This window comes from Zosterops lateralis (genome assembly GCF_965231275.1).
Source record: "Zosterops lateralis genome assembly, chromosome: 8".
Lineage (NCBI taxonomy): Eukaryota > Metazoa > Chordata > Aves > Passeriformes > Zosteropidae > Zosterops > Zosterops lateralis.
The window spans coordinates 15,250,540-15,269,108 of NC_139768.1; the positions used below are offsets into that span (position 1 = coordinate 15,250,540).

Below are 18,569 nucleotides of genomic sequence, written 5' to 3' on the forward strand. Positions count from 1 at the left end.
GAATAACAGTACGGTAAAATCTGGTATCCAAGACACCTGAAAAAGGAATGGCTATCCTTTTTCTCTTGTTAAAATATCCTCTTTGACCATTTCCTACTGTGCCTTATAGGAGCTCATGTTCCAATTTGCTGCCATCTTCCACCATGATTGCTACCATGATTGCTAAGAAATTCATTAACACAGTAGACTGTCAGTTGCAAAGCCCTTTGAGATAAAAGATGTAAAAAAGAACGGTTTCTAACTCCTTATTCCCCTTTTCATGGGTTTAGCCTTAAAGCCTTTTCCACTGCAGGATGATTGCCTAAAAACAGGATCGAGGAACCAGAAGATCCTGTTTTCACCTAAGTCTCTCCAAGAATATAAACACAAAGAAGAAAAACCAAGTTACCTGACATATTAACAGAATAATCTTGAAATTGACTACTTGCCAATGCTTCCCATGAGGAGTCAGCAAGACTTTAACTGAGCTATTCAAAAAGAGCATCTTTCCACATTTCTGTCTGAGCATCTGAAGGCAGCCATGTAAATAACTAGACAAATTCAGCAGTGACTAAGTAGCCTTCCAGATGGCATCTTCTCTTTTGCCACAAGCAAAGAACATTGATATGCTTCTCCAGTTACTTCAAGCTTGCTACGGAAAAAAGAAAGTAACTTAATATGAGAAAATTCACCGGGCTACAAGAAAGTCTTGAATGCTTTCCCAAAGATTTGATACCAGAAAAAAGCATTAAAGAATGATGAAATACTGCAACATCACTGCTTCAATCAGACTCCGAACCATTCCCTTCTGCACTGGAAAATGCAGAAGCCATGCCTCAGAGGGGAGTTTTCTTCAAACCATGCAAGCTAATGAGGATCAATCAGAGCCCATTGAAAAAAATGGATTGAAATGTGCATGACTCAGTGCTGCAGAAGCTGTTGCTGGCAATGTGGTTTCTCTTTCAACTGGCAATAAATGTGTTCCTCAACACAGCAGTCGAGAGTTCAGTGAAGAGTACCAGTCTATCGTTTCAGATGGCAAGTAGGACATACTTCCCCAAATCCCATAGTCACTAAATACACATGGAAATATCTCTCAAAATCTGCAGAAATGTGAATGTCAGTCCTCCCAGTATCCCAACACTATGAATGGTTGTGCAGCTAACTCATTTGACCCCCAAATATCAATGCACTGCATTAGCAGAACAGTTATTGTTCATATCTATCATTAGCAAGGACATCTTAAGCTAAAATGAATTAATTTCTCTTCCTCTTTGTAATCAAAAATAATTCAAGTAGAAAGGAAGAAGTTTCAATTTGAGTTTATAAATTACTTTCCATATACTGCTAAGCTTAAAGAGATTTAAGATTTATTCAATAGCCAAAAGCCCAAAAATTAGGCCCATCCGATTTAGTCAAATTATGCAAATCAGGATTAGGAGTCTAAACTCTGCCTGTTGTCTCTAGAGTCCTCTTAGACTAATAAAAAGTCGTGTTTCCCCCTCCCCCATGGAAAGCTCCACTAAAAGCTTGGTTCAGCAAAGGAGGCCGGGCAGAACACCTTCCAGAGTCCATCAGTGCTACTGCTGTGTCAGCAAAAGAGTTGCGGCAAAATGATGCAAGACACTTAAGCCTCCTCTGGGACTAAGAGGATTATTTCCACAGCACTATCCTAGCTCTGGGAGCAAGAAGTAAAACTTAAAATAATCTCTGCATGCTTTCCTTTAGAAGCACGTAATGAACTTAACCCGAAACAAGAGAAAATTTCAGAAAGATTCTGGCCTATTCTTTTTAGCTGGTTTTGAAAGATGCTGGTAAATATAACTCTGCCACAGATTAGGCCAGCAGCAGCAGAATCTAGCAGCATAAACCTTGAAGTAAATGTTCATGCTACCATAAGCTCAAATAAACATGCTCTCGACAGAGATACTTCTAAAGTCCCTCAGTCACTGCAGTTCATAAAATACCTCAAGAATTTCCAATGTGAATATAACATCTCTGGAGCCCAGCCTCTGCTGTTACATCCACATGTCATGAAAAATGCTTGATGATCTTGAGAGCCTTGTCTAGATTTCTTGATGCTCACCCAGCACTTGTCTCACTCTCTCATGAGAGAATGTCTGCACTTTTTAAGATCCACTGGTCACCCCAAAGGGTCTGAACCAACTTGTTTGGCAGAAAGCTGACTCATGACAGAGAAAAGCCTGAATCTAACAAATTCAGACATCAAAGGGGGAAAAAAAAAGGTTTCCTTTATTTGCCTTTTGACTGACAGCTTACTTGGACAATAATTTTCTGTAGTCAAAATGTCCAGACTCCTGCTAACAAAGCTGAAGTAAAGAATTGCTGGCATCAATTATCATCGTGGCAATGAATTCACTCTCTCAGTCCTTTAAGTGGCACACAAAAAATTTAGATAGATGGGGAATTGCAAATAGCCAGAATAGCCAGATTGGAGACTGTGTGATGGATGCTGTTTGCCAGATATAATTAAGTGGTATCTTTTTGACACAATTTAAAGCCAATGAAAAAGATGATGGTATCAAGCCAATTTAGATAAAATAATTATATCAAGGTAAATGGAAATGCCCCAGCTGCCCTGAATCTACACAAGATGGGTTAAAATAGCAGAGCTCAGAATGACAGAGGAGAGGTATAGCGTATGAACCAGAATAAATAGAGGTCAAGCAGGCAAGTAAAGGAGATGCACAAGCACACAGATGGAGAGAAAAGGAGTGGGGAGAGACAGAAAGTACCTGGAAAGCTGGGAGTGCGCCAGTCCCTGGGTTATACAGGCATCGCAGCGAGGGCATGCTGTCCGCCAGGCTGGAGCAGCCCAGCCACAGAGATCTGGGCATAGAGCACTGCAGAGAAAGGACAACTATGAGATGGAACTGTATGAGACAGGATGGCACAGATTACAGGAACTTTTAAGGCTTAGCCAAATGGCATCAACACAACTGCCCTTTAAGAGAGCACTAACTGCATCTTTTCCTTGAGAGAAGCTTTACAGAAGTCATAGTAGCAAGAAAAAAGCACTATGGATCAAGAAAGTAAATTTTGATTAATTTTCCACAACAATGTGTTGAGTTTTCCCAGTAATAAAAAGTTTCTTTTTGATTAATCAGACCTCCATCCACAGCAATGCTCCAGGCAGAAAACAAGGCAAGCAATTTTGCAAGGAAAGCAGAAAAGTAAATGACAACTTTAAGTGTAATAATTGCAGGGGAAGAAAAGGTTTTTGTTTTGTCTGTAAACAGGATAAAAGGAAAAAGCTATGATCCAAGGTGAATAGGAGTTGTGACACTTTGTAAGAGTTTTGTGTTTCTGCTTGCCTTGTTGTTTGTTAAACAAAATACAATTATTATAATAAATTGATTCAGTTCCTACAAACAGAAATACAAAAAAGGAGCCAAAGCAGCCAATCAAGGAAAATACTAGCCATTTTGATAGTTAAAGCCATTACCCCTTGAAATAGAGAGCTGCTTATTCATTTTACACCACTACTATTAAATTTAGGGATGCATTATGATAGCAATTGCTTTTACCAGACACAGAGTTTTTGATGCCATAAGCACTACTGCATTTGTCTAATTACTGGCAAGGCAGGAAAAAACAAGTGTATTTTAAATTGGCAGATAGCCATGAAAACTGAAGGATGTGATAGATTAGCTGCTAGAGATTTTAAACCCTCATACTCTTATTTTTTGAAATCCTGCCCCTGCTTTTTTTTTTTTTTTTTAAATATAGGGGGAGGGGATGGGAGGAAATTTGAGTGGAAAGGGCAGCTGGAATGGGTATGAAATGACAGCTGCCTTCTGAGCCACCATTTCTTTCTGCTCTTGAGAGGGCTAGAAAACCTTGCACAATCTTGCACCAAAGGAGTATGTAAGAGCAACATAACCCATTTTGAATGAGCAGAAAGGTGATCACCAACATCCATAATCTGGTCCTGTGCAGACAGACAGAGAGATTAACCTTGTCTGTCACCACATTCTTTGCTATACTTTGTTGCAATTTACACTGCTGTTCCAGAAAGAGTATTTAAAGACTGCTGGGGAATATAACCTCTAGAAATGTTCTCAATTGAAGTTTATGATACCTTAAAATACATTCCCCAATGCATTTTCATTAAAAAAAAAAGAACCCAACCAAACAACTCTTCTCTTTACAAAGATACTGAAACTCAAGAATTTGAGTAATACATATCACAGAATTTGAGTAATACATATCACAGTAATACACATCACATGAACTTGTATGTAACGTCCCTCCTGAAGCCAAAAAAATTACAGCCACAGTATTGTAACAAGCAACAAAAGCGAGCCATACTTTTTTGTCCACTATTCTAACCTCTCAAACAGCCCCACATATAGAAAACCTTCCAAATGCCAATCTTTTCTTTGCAATGTAATATGCATCAATACAGTTACAGACAGCTGTTGTGACAATAACTTTTTTTAAAAAAATTAATACATGAAATGGACATCCACGGTTAAACATTTCACCAGTCTAATTTATTTAAATCAAAGTTGTTTATTATTCTCCAAGAACATCACAGTAACAGGAGATTCACTACATAGTGCCTCTGATGATGCAGAGCAAATTCACTAGGTAAGCATCAGCTGCTTACCATTACCCATCCCAGGATTCATAACATAATACAAAATAAATACGGGATGATTTTTTTTCATACAGGGTTATTCAAGACTTGCAGCTATAATTTATTCCATATTCTCAAGTTTTCATGTTGTGATAATGAACTTAAAAAAACTGATTGCCATTAAAACTGGCTGCCAAGTAAAAAAAAAATTACTTTAAATATTTTACTGACTGAGGCATGGAAAGGTGCAGAGGCAGAAAAAATGAGGAGCATTCTGTCAGTGGAAAGGCAAGCTTAAGTTGACTCAAGGTTTACATGAGATGACAGCTCAAGTCAGAGTCATTACAATCTGCAGGTAAGGTACTCAATTGTGCCAGGGAACTTACAAGGCAATGAAATGTCTTCCTCTAAAATTGCCACAATAACAAAGGAAAACGTTGAAGGGCTATTCTGCAGAACTCTCTAACAGAGTCCTCACCCATGCACTCCTGCCACTTAGTACTGTTCCAGAGTTAGGAAGTACGAAGTAAACTACCAATACCTTAGATGATTTCTGAATCTCTTCCAATATATAACAAAATATACATTAGTGATACAGTTCTGTTACCTATCTGAAAAATATAAGCGTGAAGTTGCACAGTGTGGAAGGAAATGTCATTCCCGTACTTGCTTTTACCTATTGAAGGAAGCAGACACTAAATTACTGTTGGTGACTGAAAGAGGCTTATTCACAAGCCTGAACAAAAGGCCCCAGGTGCTTCAATAGAAACAGCTTGTGTGTAAATCAGATGAGTGACCCAACAGAACAACTTCATTTAGAGCCTGATCTCTGAAAAATCTCAACAGCCTCCATCCCCATGCATTGAGCAAGCCACGTGTCAAACACTCACTTTTGTACTGTCAGCTCCACAAACAAGGGACTGGCCTCAATGTTCATGACTTGAAAGCTGACTGACAAAATCGTCTCCTGAACTCAAGTCAATCTACATCGATTCATCAAAACAAAGATACAGAGGCACAGTGCTTGGACTAGAGCCAAATGGGAATGCTGGTATTGCTTGCTAAGTACTGGGCCAGGATGCAATATCTTTACTTTCCTAACTCTCAATTGCATTAATACTTTGGATGTCTGCACAACTTTCACACCCAGAGATGCAAAGCTTTTTATTTAGAAAAGCAAAACATCTTTAATACACATTGAGTGGCATAAAATAGGGAATTTGATAAAAACCCCAATTTCTTTTTCCGAGTGATTTTAAAATCCCACTCCCTGAAATGTATTTTCCCACTAAATAAATACAGGGAGTAGAGTTACAAACAAGACCAGCATCCTCCTTCTGACAGAGGCTGGTTCCAGCTGCTCCACTGGTGATTAAAATGGGCTTGCCTTACTTTGAATTAAAATAGGCTAGAAGCATTCTCAGCCAATGCCTGAGCTGAGTGGACAGTAACCACGAGCTGAAGGGAAGATGCATTTTAACCTACTCAATTACTCTTGTAATTATATTGCAAGAATATTTTTTGACTACATCAGATGTTCTGCCTCTAATAGTCTACCCTCTCTTCCAATTATCTGATGTCCTAAAGACAAATTTCAATACACACTCAATGGCTAAATTTTTGCCAGCGCTAAAAATTGGTTATTTACTTTATTTGCTACTGCGTTACAAGATTATACCATTTCAGACTGGGTTTTTCTTATCAAATTTGGTCTCTTCTAGTCCTTCAGCAAATACAATATACTAGGGGTAACTAACACGGTTTTAGTAAATTGTGTTACAGGTCAGAAATATATCACCTTGTCCTGTAAAACTAAGTGGCTCTACATGGGGAAAAAAAAGTTCTTGGACTGCCTACAGTTCACAACTATAGTGCACAGGTATGAAAGCATAAACTGACAATACTGAGCTCACTGTAAAACAAGAATGACCAAAAGAAAAATCAAACAATTATTGAAGGGTATTTTCTTTATAGTCACTTCAGAGAAATTAATTAGACACAGTAGTACAGAATGACTATCCCTAACTGTGGCACATTTTAAAATACTGAGGTATTACCTACTACCCCTTTGTAAACCCTGTATTGAACTTTATGATAACCTGTGTACTTACAATACCTTTGATTTACAGGTAACCTAATATATTTTTGTACTTTGTTTCACAAGTTAGTGATAAAGCCAAAGAGAAAACCCAGTTTTCTCCCCAAGGGCTGGTGTTTGGTGTGCTGTACGTAAGATTAATTTCATATGCTAACCACATCTATTTTAGTCCTTCCCTAGTTCAGAATTATTTCCCCTCTATATAGCATCCAGTGCCTTATGCAGGTGAACTCTAAAGATAAACCAGTAACAATTTCTAACCCTTACAAAAAACAGGAGATGAGGGCAAAAGAGGTCCTAGAAATTCTACCAACCAAACTGGAGCAGATAAAACATAAAGGATGCTCTGAAGGGTATTAGAAGTATGTAAACCAGAGGTGAGCTTGATACGAGGAGACAGATCACCACTTCAGAAAGCAAGTATGGGATGGCTGGCAAGATCAATTCTCCCTGAAAGTGTCTTCCACACTACTGTTTCCTGCATGCTCTATAAAACCTAGTTCTCAGGAAATGTGCCCAAGGAATTTTAATCCTTTATCAAACACATGCTCAGATCTTACTTGGATTCCTAATACTCGGAATTATTTTTATCATACACCACAAAAATGGGAGACTAAACCTCAATACTTTCCAATCTCACTCAGTTTCTCTTATATTTTTTTTTGGCTACATACTTAACTAAGCCAATGCCAAAAATATAACATACATCACTTTCACATTGTGTTCAGTCTGCACTATTCCTGTCACCACAGAATGCAACACATTGCATGAAACATATCAGATAAGGCAGCTGCTATTTACATTACAAATGTTAGTCTCATGAAACTTAGTAACAATTCCAGAAATTTACTTCTGGCTAAAAAATTATTTTGGATCCTTTCTCTGGTCCACTTTTCATTCTTTTAACCTCTCACATACACATAAAAATGAAAAGGTATCTCTTATTTTTCTGTCTACTGTTCTGCGAGGTGTTTTCTGATTAAATATATATAAGTATTAAAAAAAAAAATAATCCCAGTGCATCTTGTATACTTTTGCAATAAAAAACCCTGCCATACATATTTCATATTTTAGCTTTGGTAGCTCTTCTTATCTAAAAAAGAGTATATAACACAACTTCTAAAAAGCTGCTAAAACAGAAAGAGAATAGTCTTTCATTATTTATTTTTAGTAGATTTTTTGGGGCTTTGGTTTTTTTCTTTTCCCCTATCCCAACAATGGATGCAAGGCATACTAAATACATAATTACATGAGAGAGCCACACAGCTTTCAAAGGAGCCATTCAAGTGAATTGTGTAAATAATATGCCTTTAAAAACCCTAACATATGAATACAGATTTACCAGTTATGAAGTAGTTATATACCTGAGAGACAAGAATATGCATTTTAAAAAAAATTCTGCCCAATTATAAACTTACCAAGGAGACTAGCATGTCTCAGAGCAAATTAATACTTTCATAACTTTCAGAGAAAGTTTTTTGCCTGTTTTCACTTGAAAATAAGAAAAACATTAAAAGCTGTAAGTCTTAATTAAGACAAAAAAAAAAATAAAATAAAATAGCCAAAACCATAGTGTTAAAACGTGCACCTCCTTGCATCCCAGACCAGTTTTCCACACTTATAACCAGATAATTCAGACTTTGTCACAGGCAGTTTTTCTTGAGTCTTTCCACAGTAAGAAAATTAATTTATAAAAATAAAGAGGAAACTGTAGTAATCCTCAAGTGTGACCAAGAGAACGATGTTGCAGGGCTCAACCAGCTCACCAACTGTCAGCTCTTCTAGCTGCACATATTGCACCAGAATCGTGAAGGGCCAGATGCACTTGCTGTCACAACCTGTGCTTTGCACAATTCCTCACCTTCTATTACAATCAGACACCTTGGTCGCATTTCCACAAGGATGTATGGGGATGATTCAAAGTGGTTTGTGCTCCTGTTTTGCCTTAACAAATGCTGAGCTATCTCATTAAAGACCCTTGGACCATTTTTCATGAACCACAAATCAAGCAAATGAACATTTCACTTTGGGAAAGCTGAGCATATGTTTCTGGGACAACCCAGAGTCTGATTTCCAAACAATTAGGTCTCACAAATCAGAGGCTGAAATATGCTACCAGGATTGAATTGTAACACTCTTCCTAGATTCTAAACATAGTTAATACTGGACTTCTTACCCTGGTACAGATCACTGACTTCAGTGCAGCAGTTTTCCCCCCTCAGCCTCAGGGTGTTACTACATTCTGCCAGCTTTGCTGTGCACACAGAGCTCCAACTGCTGAAAAGGGCTCTTTCTCCTTCAGCCACCACTTTGTGTGTAATTGCTCAGTAAATTTTCCTTAACATACAGTATTATGCAAACTCTTCTCTAATCTTCTGGTAACTCCCTAGCTAACAGTAACTTTTTACAAGATATTCCAGTTCACTAACTACTTTTAAATATCAAAGATAAGACACGTGGAAAAGGATTTATGTATCCAGATTATCCAAATAATAACTTACCTGAGTGGGATCTGGGAGGACCAAATCACAGCTTTTAGGTAAATGTTTGTGAAGAAATGCTTTTCCCAAAGAATGGTTACTGGAGTTCAGCCTCTGTGATTTCAAATCAACAGAAATTACATGCCCCAGCAAGGGGCCAGCTTCCATCTATAAGGTGTACAATATCCTCACCTGCCAAGTCCTTGAGGGAACTTGTATGGATCACATCTGAATTCAACAATACTAATATTTTCATAATTATAGCTCTTTAATGTATGAAGCTGATAAATCTAAACCAGTGCAGCTACAGAGCTTTAAGATTTAGGTGCCATACCCTTCTTTAAGGAGTAAGACTTGCAGAGACTTTTGTGTGCTTCTTTAAACACCACCAAATTTACTAAGAGCAATCTCACCAAGGTCTAAAGCATGAAACTATGTGAAGTCTTAAAATGGAGATCTTGCAAGACTGAGCACACTTGGCTCTTTGGTAAGCAAGAAAAGACAGTTGCCTCTAAGCCCCATTATGTCTGATGATCTTAGAAGTATCTTCCAACTGTAATGATTCTATAATTCTGTGTCTAAAGCCTGATCAATTCCAAACAATTCCTCATGAGTTTGGGCAGAGTAATACAGCATCCTAAGGAATGTGTTGAAACCTCTTCATCTTGGAACATTTCTAGAACTTCTCTCTATTCTTATGACACAAACTGCAGAGAAAAAACCTACATTGGTGGAGAAATGAAACGGAATTTTCATTAGATTTTTCCCTCATCTACAGCTTTATTTAATTCCATAAAATCTCTCAGAGTTATTGTTATGCACCTACCACACAGAAGTGTTTCAAGGATAACTGATATGCCTGCATAGAGCTTTGAGGATATAATGTACTATAAGAGTGCCAAGTATTAATAAATGAACTGCAAAAAGAAATCTTATTTCTACTTTCCATCCAAGGAGTTAGTATCTGAATTCTGAAAAAGCATATGGATCTACTGAAAATAGATGTTTCAGAAGTTAAGGAAAAGATGCTAAATGACAAAACTACAAAATCAAAATAGATCCAGAATAATTTCACTTTTCTCTCAGCAAAATGCAATTCTAGCAGAAGAATCCTAGTTTCACCACAATCCTGGTTTTTACACACTCTTTTCCAGCTGACTTGACTGAAGCGCAGACCATTAATATCTGAAGTGCCTTGTTTTGATTATACTGGCCTTTGTGGGTACCAATCTAGTTAAGGTATCACCAAGAATTTCCAGCATAAAACACATTTACAGGTTTATAACTTGGCTTTAAAAATTCTACTACAAAAAGACAGTGGGAGGCAGAAAGGCTCAGATGAGTGCTTTACATTACATATCCTACATGATGCATACTTGCTCACAATGCTATGAAAAAGGGAGGCATTAGCTTTAACTCTGAATTACCATGTTTCAGAAGCCACCTACAATGATACTTTTACTTCCTTGTTTATGTAATCAAAATAATGCTTTGTAAGTGTTTTACTTAATTAGCTTAATTTCCATGCTTTCCTGGTTTGGCTTAAATTATAGAAAGTGTCCACATAATATAGGAATTAAAATGTCATGTCTATTGACTGTATTTATACACAAACATTCCCTCCCTTTCTCCCTTCAGAAGTCAATTGTCGCTCGTCCCTAAAGGATCAACGTCTAGGTGATGGGATGTTACAGACTGCTTGCATGTCAAAAGCTTAAATGAAGATCAAGGCTGAATAAACCAACTTCTACATTTTGTATCTTCTACAAAATGACAAACACCTAAACGGGAAAGAGCTAGAGTAAAGAGGACAATCCAGGTTACTTAAAATGCCAGTCTTAAGGCAACATGTATTTCTGGCCACTGGTATTATATTTCCTCTAGCCCACATAAGAACACAATACAACTCTCCATTGCAGCATAGCAACATTAAATATAAAACCTGCCATTGAAGGGCAGAGGGTAATGACATCAGTGTGGGCAACCCATGCTCAGGCAGTGTTCAACTATTATCTCCAGTTTAAGAAGGCTGGAAATACGCAAATGCAGCCAGCACTGGTCTTAGATAAAATTGTCAGTTTTATGGATATTTATAGTATGTATCCAGTCTTGCAGAACTCCATCTTCCTCCACCTCATCTGTAATATAAACTGCTTTTAGTCCACATTAATACAATGTGTTACTGGGATACTTCTCACATTCTGTGTAAGCCAGGCAGCAGATCAATACTCAGCCATGCTGAGGAAAAAAAAAATCATTAAGTTAGGATCCTGTTAAAAATACAGACAGCAGGAGAATAAACCTGATGCACAGCCCCCATTCCATCTGGATGCATATGTAGATTATGCTTTTATATACATCAAAAGTGGCTTTCTTTTCAATACATAGTTTTAAGGAATTCTACAGGTAGTACCTTTGATAGATATCCTATACGAAATCAAACTCACCTCAAAAAAATTTAACCTCTCTGCTTCTCATGTAAGCTCTTTCCAGTCTTTATATCAACTGCCTTACCCTTACACTTCCTGTGGTGAATTCACAGCACGAAATTGGAATAGCAAAGCTATTTCCATGACAGTATCTGCTGATGACAAGCACAGGTTTATAACTCTTCCTTGGATCAAGGAGTAAGAAGATTGAGATAGACACTAGAACTAATATCAATAAACTTAAAATCAAAGGGAAAGCATGCTTAAAAAAGTATCTTTTTCAAAAAGTGCAAGTTGTTCTATTATTTGCGGTTGCCTAGTATAAAGCCTCCTTGGAAATTTTATTGTGCATTTTAGGTTTTTTAGCCCCTTGGTATTTTTCAGAGTCCAAAAAGCATATATCCCACTGCATCAGAGCACTGGTAATATAAGGCTAGTTCTGTTTGCCTCAGAAGTGAAAGGAAAACAGAACAGCCACACAATCCTCTTCCTATTGTTCTCCCAACCCACATAAGAAACAGAAAGTGATGCCATGCCCCATAGGTCAACAAACTTGAGCTCTGTGAGACAATAATTGCAGAGTTGAGATTCCTCTGAGACACCTTGCCTCCGGCTCAGCAAAGTTTAAATCAAGAAAACATAAGCTTCAGTGTCCCAACTGACCTTCACTAGAGTGGACTTGAGGAGAGAGAGATAGAAACGGTCTCCCGGAAAGAAGCTCCAAAGCACACTTCACCTTTGCAGCACATCGCTCATTCAAAGAAATGGTTTGCAAATATAAGACTTGATGCCCATCTTCTAATAGGTGTTCAAGCTCTGCTCAGTTTCACAGAAGTCAATATAAGTTGACAGAGTAACCAGCCTGCACAATCAAGTTACTACCTACTGTTTTTAAGATAGTGACACAAGACCGGAGACAATCAAAATCATCCTGTTAGCACCTTCAAGGAAACGCTCATATTTTAAGGGGATTTGCTGATGCAGATTTTCATTCTCACTCTCTGCTCAAGTGACGTGGCTCTTTGTTTATGTTGGGCTCACGGTACCACCTTGAAGATCCCTTCATCACCATGTTTTGTCATTTCACAACTGCAGTTGCCATGACAACAGGATGCAGCTTATCTGTGCTGTTTTCATATTTCCAGTTTTTGTTGCCATAACAACACATTCTGGCTTTCTACAGAAACAGCAACTTTAAGCCATGTATTCTCAAGGACACAGGATTCATCATATATGTGTGTTCATCAGAGAAGAGATCCGTACAGGCCATTTGTAAATTAAGCTATTTTTTCTGAAGGGGGATTTTTCACTCACAAAAGTGAAAAGCTGACAGCAATTGCTAGAGGCAGACTGCTGAGACATCTAAAGCCTGGCCTTTAATAATAGCCAGAGTAATATAGCACTAGGCCACTTCCGAGTGGGGACTCCCCACAGTGTCAGACTGTGTCAAACTGCACAATTGTTATGTGATGTGAGTAAGTGTCCATACTTGATTCACCCAGGCAGATCTGAATTAGATGCTAGATGCAATTCTCTTGAGTTTTAACCCAGTGGCCTCCCCATTATTACCACCACCACCACCATGCAGCTTTGTGTTTGAAGGCCCATTCTAATTCCGTAATTCAAGCTGTTGTTGTAGATTTGTTTTCAGACTCTGACCCTCTTCGCTTCCAGGTGACTGCATTTTGAACTTTTATTTACAGGAAGTGCACATTCATCAGACTGGTGAGAAAATGTTATACAAACACAGCATGCATAAACACAAAACAGTGATGGCTATGAGGGGTATCAGCTAACATGGCACTGTAACTTCATTACACCCTCATTTATGTACTTCACTAATGAGACAAGCACAGGTGTCCAACACGGTCCCTCACATGAGATGAATAACAATAATACAGTCCAACCTGCTTTAGCCATGCTTGGTATCCAGAAGATATAAGTTGAAATCCATCTTTTGGCATGTGTATTCGGGGCTAGGAGAGAATAGACATAAAGAGAGACCTCCTTTTACACTGGGACCTAGCTAACCTAAGTCTAAATTCTGGAGCATTTTAAACAATGCAGATTTTTTTTAACCGCATATGAAGGTTTAGTCCCCAGATTACTTCTTGTTTACTGCTCTGATATCAGCTGCTTTAAGAACATTTTTTAATAAAGTCACCATTTTTACGTTTTCCATCACTTTACATTTCAGTTCAGTATATATAGGTATTTTTTTTAAATTCCACAAAAATGCACTTGGATAAGCACAGCCCCTGTGGTGGGTGCAATAGCAAAGACTAATGACACTACATAAAAAGCAAATGGTGTCAAAACAGCGGTAGTCAAGCTATGAGTGTTTTCACAGTTACCATCCTCAACATGGTCAGACCAGACACTGGACAACATGAAGAGATGACAGAAGATTCCTGAAGAGGTGCAGCCTTAATACCAGGGTAACAAATTGTTATACTTACACACAGCCATAAATTATGTCTCAAATAGACAGACAAATATAATCTCCCCCCCATTTACTCTTTTCATGCTTTATTGGATTGAAGAAAAGGCAAGACATCAAACTGCTGCAGAAGTACATGACATATATAGCATAACTTACAGCTAGGAAAAAGTATGCAAGAAACCCTAAAACACTGCCTGGCATGACATTTATTTGTAGTTCAAAGATACTTCCACATTCAAGTGTATTCATGTCTTCTCCCTGCCCCCCAAAAAGGAGATGCTTAGAAATTAAAATCACATCTAAGCAACAAGACCAGACAGAACATCCGCTAACACCAGTCCTGAGATTTTTCTTACTCCTGAAAACTACTTTGCAATCCCTTTCTTAACTCACAGTACTTCCCTTCCAAATCAGATGTGTGCCCCTACCACTCCTCCTGGAAGGCTGGAAAAAGCTTACTCATTTTCAGAATGGCTGTATTGAAAATGAGCTTACTCTCACTTGTTCTTGAGTCAACACAGTATTTGTTTGTACAAACTACATCCACTTTGGTACTCGTAACACCAAGATATACAATTTGTTGCTGAGAAAAAATGTGTTACAGCTGAATGACAAACCTTCATACTTATGGTGGGCAGCCTTGGAATTTGAAAATAAAGTAAGAACTAGAACAGACTAAAATCTTGCCTCTAAATAGAGGTGCACATTCAGGATTTGACCGTATACTTTGAGCACTTCTTATTTTTGTTTCTCTCCAGTTTGATTTTAAATCCTCCTAAATCTTTCAAAGTAGTAGTAAGATTACGCCCTGGTGTCTTAGCCAATGATCTCAGTTGAACATGAATTTTAATAACTACCATTGTGCTGATAAATTAAAGTCAAGTATGCCTGGTTACTGCATTCACCTGCTGTGTTTGGACTTGCAATGCTTAACACATTAACAAACTATGTTTTAGGAGACTTCTCACACAGCTAGAAGCATCATCCTCCAAGACCTAATCCTTCCTTCAGCACTAACGTCATGGGTGGTTAGTCTCTCTATGACTGTAAAATGGGGACAACAGTCATTTAACCCACCTCATAGGTGTGCTGAGAGGAGCTCTTGACATTTCCATGTGCTTTGGAAATGGAAGAAACTATATAAAGTGCTGCATATCTAGCAAGAACACTACAGAAATACACATTTTACTTTGAGCTTAAATGCTTCAGTTTCTTTTTCAAATTAGTACAGCCCAGTATGTATCTATCCAGGAAAAAAAAAAATCCTCATAAACAAGCAGACATAGCAGTAATTTGAAATCAGTGTCAGAAGTAGAGACCTGAATATCAGTCTCAGATGAGGCCAAGTTCCCACAACAAATTGTTATGATGATAGAAACAAATTGCATTCACAACAAATTGTGGAAAAGTACTTAATTTCTTTTGGTTTCTGTCACCTAACCTACACATTAAAGGATAACATTTAAACTCTTCAGACCAGCAGGCTTCTTAACATTTGCTAGTCCATCAGTCCAGAGCAGTCTGAATAATTGATTTAAGACACTGACTCGAACCATTTAATCTGAAGACCCTGGTCCTGCAAATATGTAAGTGCATTAACAGACCTGTTGCCAGTAATACGATTACTCTTCAGCAGAAGTGTTTCCAGTAGTAAAGATAACACTGTGTTTGTATTTAGATAACTCTTACCAACACAATTCTTTGTGACTCGAAAGTAAAGTTGCTTCAGTATTGCAATAAGAACAATTGTGACTTTCTGCAGATTAGCAGCCATTGTAAACCCTATTTATTTTTCAATATTTTTCAATGCTGACAAGTGAAACATAAAAACAGGAGAAACTAAGACCTATCACTCATCCCTTAATACCGCATTTGCAAAATCCTCTCAATGAGGTATGTCTCCCCTGCATTTGAGAAACCTACTCTCATCTAAGAAGAAATGAGAGACCACATGGAAGAGAAGGAAATTTTACCAGTATGAGGTATGTGCGTCATTACCCACATACAGCTGCTTATGCCTGTTAAGTGGGATATTTGCAAAAGTGAGCCCCCATTTACATCAAAATAAGTTCAGTAGAAAAGCATAATTTAATTAAAATTTTTCAGATTGATGATTGGTTGTAAAAGCTTAGCCAATCTCCTAAATTCTGAATTTCTGTGGTTCTCCAAGGCAAACTGTAAATGACCTTTAGGAATGCATTTCAGCAGAAAAACGCAGTTAAAGTAATACATCTGGTTAAAACATTCTGAATTGCAGGATCCCAATGACAGCAGACAGGACCAGAAGACAACTGTCAATTTAAAAAATAAAATAAATTTGCCCCTCTTTCCCTCAGCCTTAAAAAGATGTGAGACCCAGAAAACTGTCTTGTTTGAAAGCTGTATTAATTTATGTATCAACACTAAAATCTTCCATGATTATGATGTATTCAAAGCAATTCCACCAGCAATACAATTAATTGCCCAGCAAGACCTACTCATTTTTGTATTTTCATGTGCACACATCGTTTATGCTCATGGTTCAATACCATTCATAAGCACAGTATTTTCTCTTAGCATCTGCTCCAGCATTTTCCCTGACTACAAGTCAGGCTGCTAAGGGGAATTTTGCTCGACAGTGATTGCTTTCCTCAAAAAGTAACTCTGAAAGCACTCTAACTGCTAATTTCTATCATGCTCTTTTGTGAATATTTCACCTTTTGATTTAGGTGAGTGACTAATTTGTAATATAACCTTGTCTACCTCCTTTTCCAAGACATTCATGTTTATTATTGAGGCAATGCTTTAAAAATGAGCCTTCCATTACCACAGATGGTTTATTCCACAACCATCAGCACCTTAGTCACAGTTCTGAAATGCAATTTTACTGTGCATGAAATCTTTACTCTCTCTCTAGTTTTTCTGATGTCCATAGAACTTGTTATCTATACATTAGCCATATATTAAAATTACATATATTGGATATGTCTATAAACTGGGAGCCAAAATAGCTTATTTTGCTCATCTCTTTGTCTGCAACCCCTGACTTTTTTTGCTTTAGTAATCTACTCTTCCATTTTTAATCCATTTGATTTCTGCAGTCCCTAGCAAGGCCCAGAAGAACAACAGAATGATTCTTGAGAACAAGTCAGTAATTTAAAATTCAGTGGTACCCTCTCTACTTCTCTACCAAGGCTGATTTTCAGAGGACATTTAATTACAGGCCTGAGTTCCTATTTTCTAAGCCTAAACACAACCCCTGAAGGCTTACAAGATTTGAGTCACAGCTGGAGCTGTGGTTACTATACAGTTTAAATATCAGCCTCTTTACTGTGCAATTTGTTTCGAAAATCAAATCAGATGCTGTGTCATAAACAAGTGCTAATTAAGTACTGAGCGGAAATTGGGCTTTTTTGTGCAAGAAGGGTTCTTAAATATCTGCATCTTCACTTCCATAAGAAAGGATAAATATGTCAAGAATGATAATTATAAAAGGAAACCTACTATGGTACTTCCAAAGCAGTACTGCTGTTTCTGCATTTGATCTGCTTCCATGTAAGAAGAAATGAGGGGGGGAAAAAGTTGAGACCTTGTATGATATATATATACTAAAGATCTTATTAATCTGATCATATCACCCATAATATCACTTGCTGTTCCCTCAGAGAAGACATTCACTCTGGGTGCCCATCACATAGGATTTAAACAAGCAAACTAAACCCATCTCTATCCATCACTGCAAAGCAATAATGAAGCTACTTATATTACCATTTCTTTTAAGTCATGATTTACACACAGTATTTATTTGACAATAGCACTGAATTCATTAGATATAACACCTTGTTTGATAAATATCAAGTGAAGAATAGGAATAATGTATTTTAATACTCTGAAGGTTGCCTCTAAGTAACAATATTCACAACTCCATTAACTAACAGGCTCTTGGCTACAAAAGCAGAATTAGATCTGTCAGTCACTGACATGGAAGGGCATGGCCAGTTGCACTGAAGATTGTCCAGTTGAGATGACTTCCACAGCAAAGCAAAGTGTCCCCTGTGGCCTAGAACTTGTAATGAGTTTGCATCCATTACAGCAATAAACTGAATTCCTATTACAGAATATACAACTTCACGGCCCAAACAGATCTGTGACTCTACTGCCCAAAGCAATACTCAAAATAAGGCACAGTTAGATCAGTGGACTCCAATTCTACAAAACCAAACACACGATTTCAAAATCTTTCATTGTTATTAGGACAAAAACCCATGAGCTATCTGATCCTAAATGCTTAAGTTGCCAATATTTAAGTGTGTATTTTGTGAGATTTTGTAGCAAGAATGAACAAACACTAAGTCAGCTGACTGTCAGGTCTCACAGTTGGATACAAACTCCTTCAGAAGGACACAGCACTCTCGAACAGTAGGCTCTGACTGCCTGTGCACTTAATGAGCTCACCGCACGTGGTGAACATGGCTACTCCAGTTCTTTAATGAACCTGCCTGAGTTCCTCCACTGAGATCTGCTCAAAACAGACTCCCACTGGAAAGTGCCTATTTAT

The 18,569-nt window shown here is 37.8% G+C and overlaps 1 protein-coding gene across 5 annotated transcripts in view; it reads right to left on the reverse strand.

Annotated features, from left to right (window-relative positions):
- Window positions 1-18,569, reverse strand: part of BTRC (beta-transducin repeat containing E3 ubiquitin protein ligase) — a 114,934-nt gene that overhangs the window by 84,746 nt on the left and 11,619 nt on the right. The window contains exons 2-3 of one of the 5 annotated variants that reach the window (XM_083866387.1): window positions 13,497-13,565; window positions 2,736-2,843 (exon numbers count right to left, since the gene is read on the reverse strand). The exons of 1 other annotated variant lie outside the window; for it this stretch is intronic. In XM_083866387.1, the coding sequence (XP_083722513.1) occupies window positions 2,736-2,843; window positions 13,497-13,565 (177 nt within the window). Of the gene's footprint in view, window positions 1-2,735; window positions 2,844-9,181; window positions 9,275-13,496; window positions 13,566-18,569 lie in introns of all 5 variants that reach the window. 3 more of the 5 variants (XM_083866388.1, XM_083866389.1, XM_083866390.1) reach the window with 3 other exon arrangements.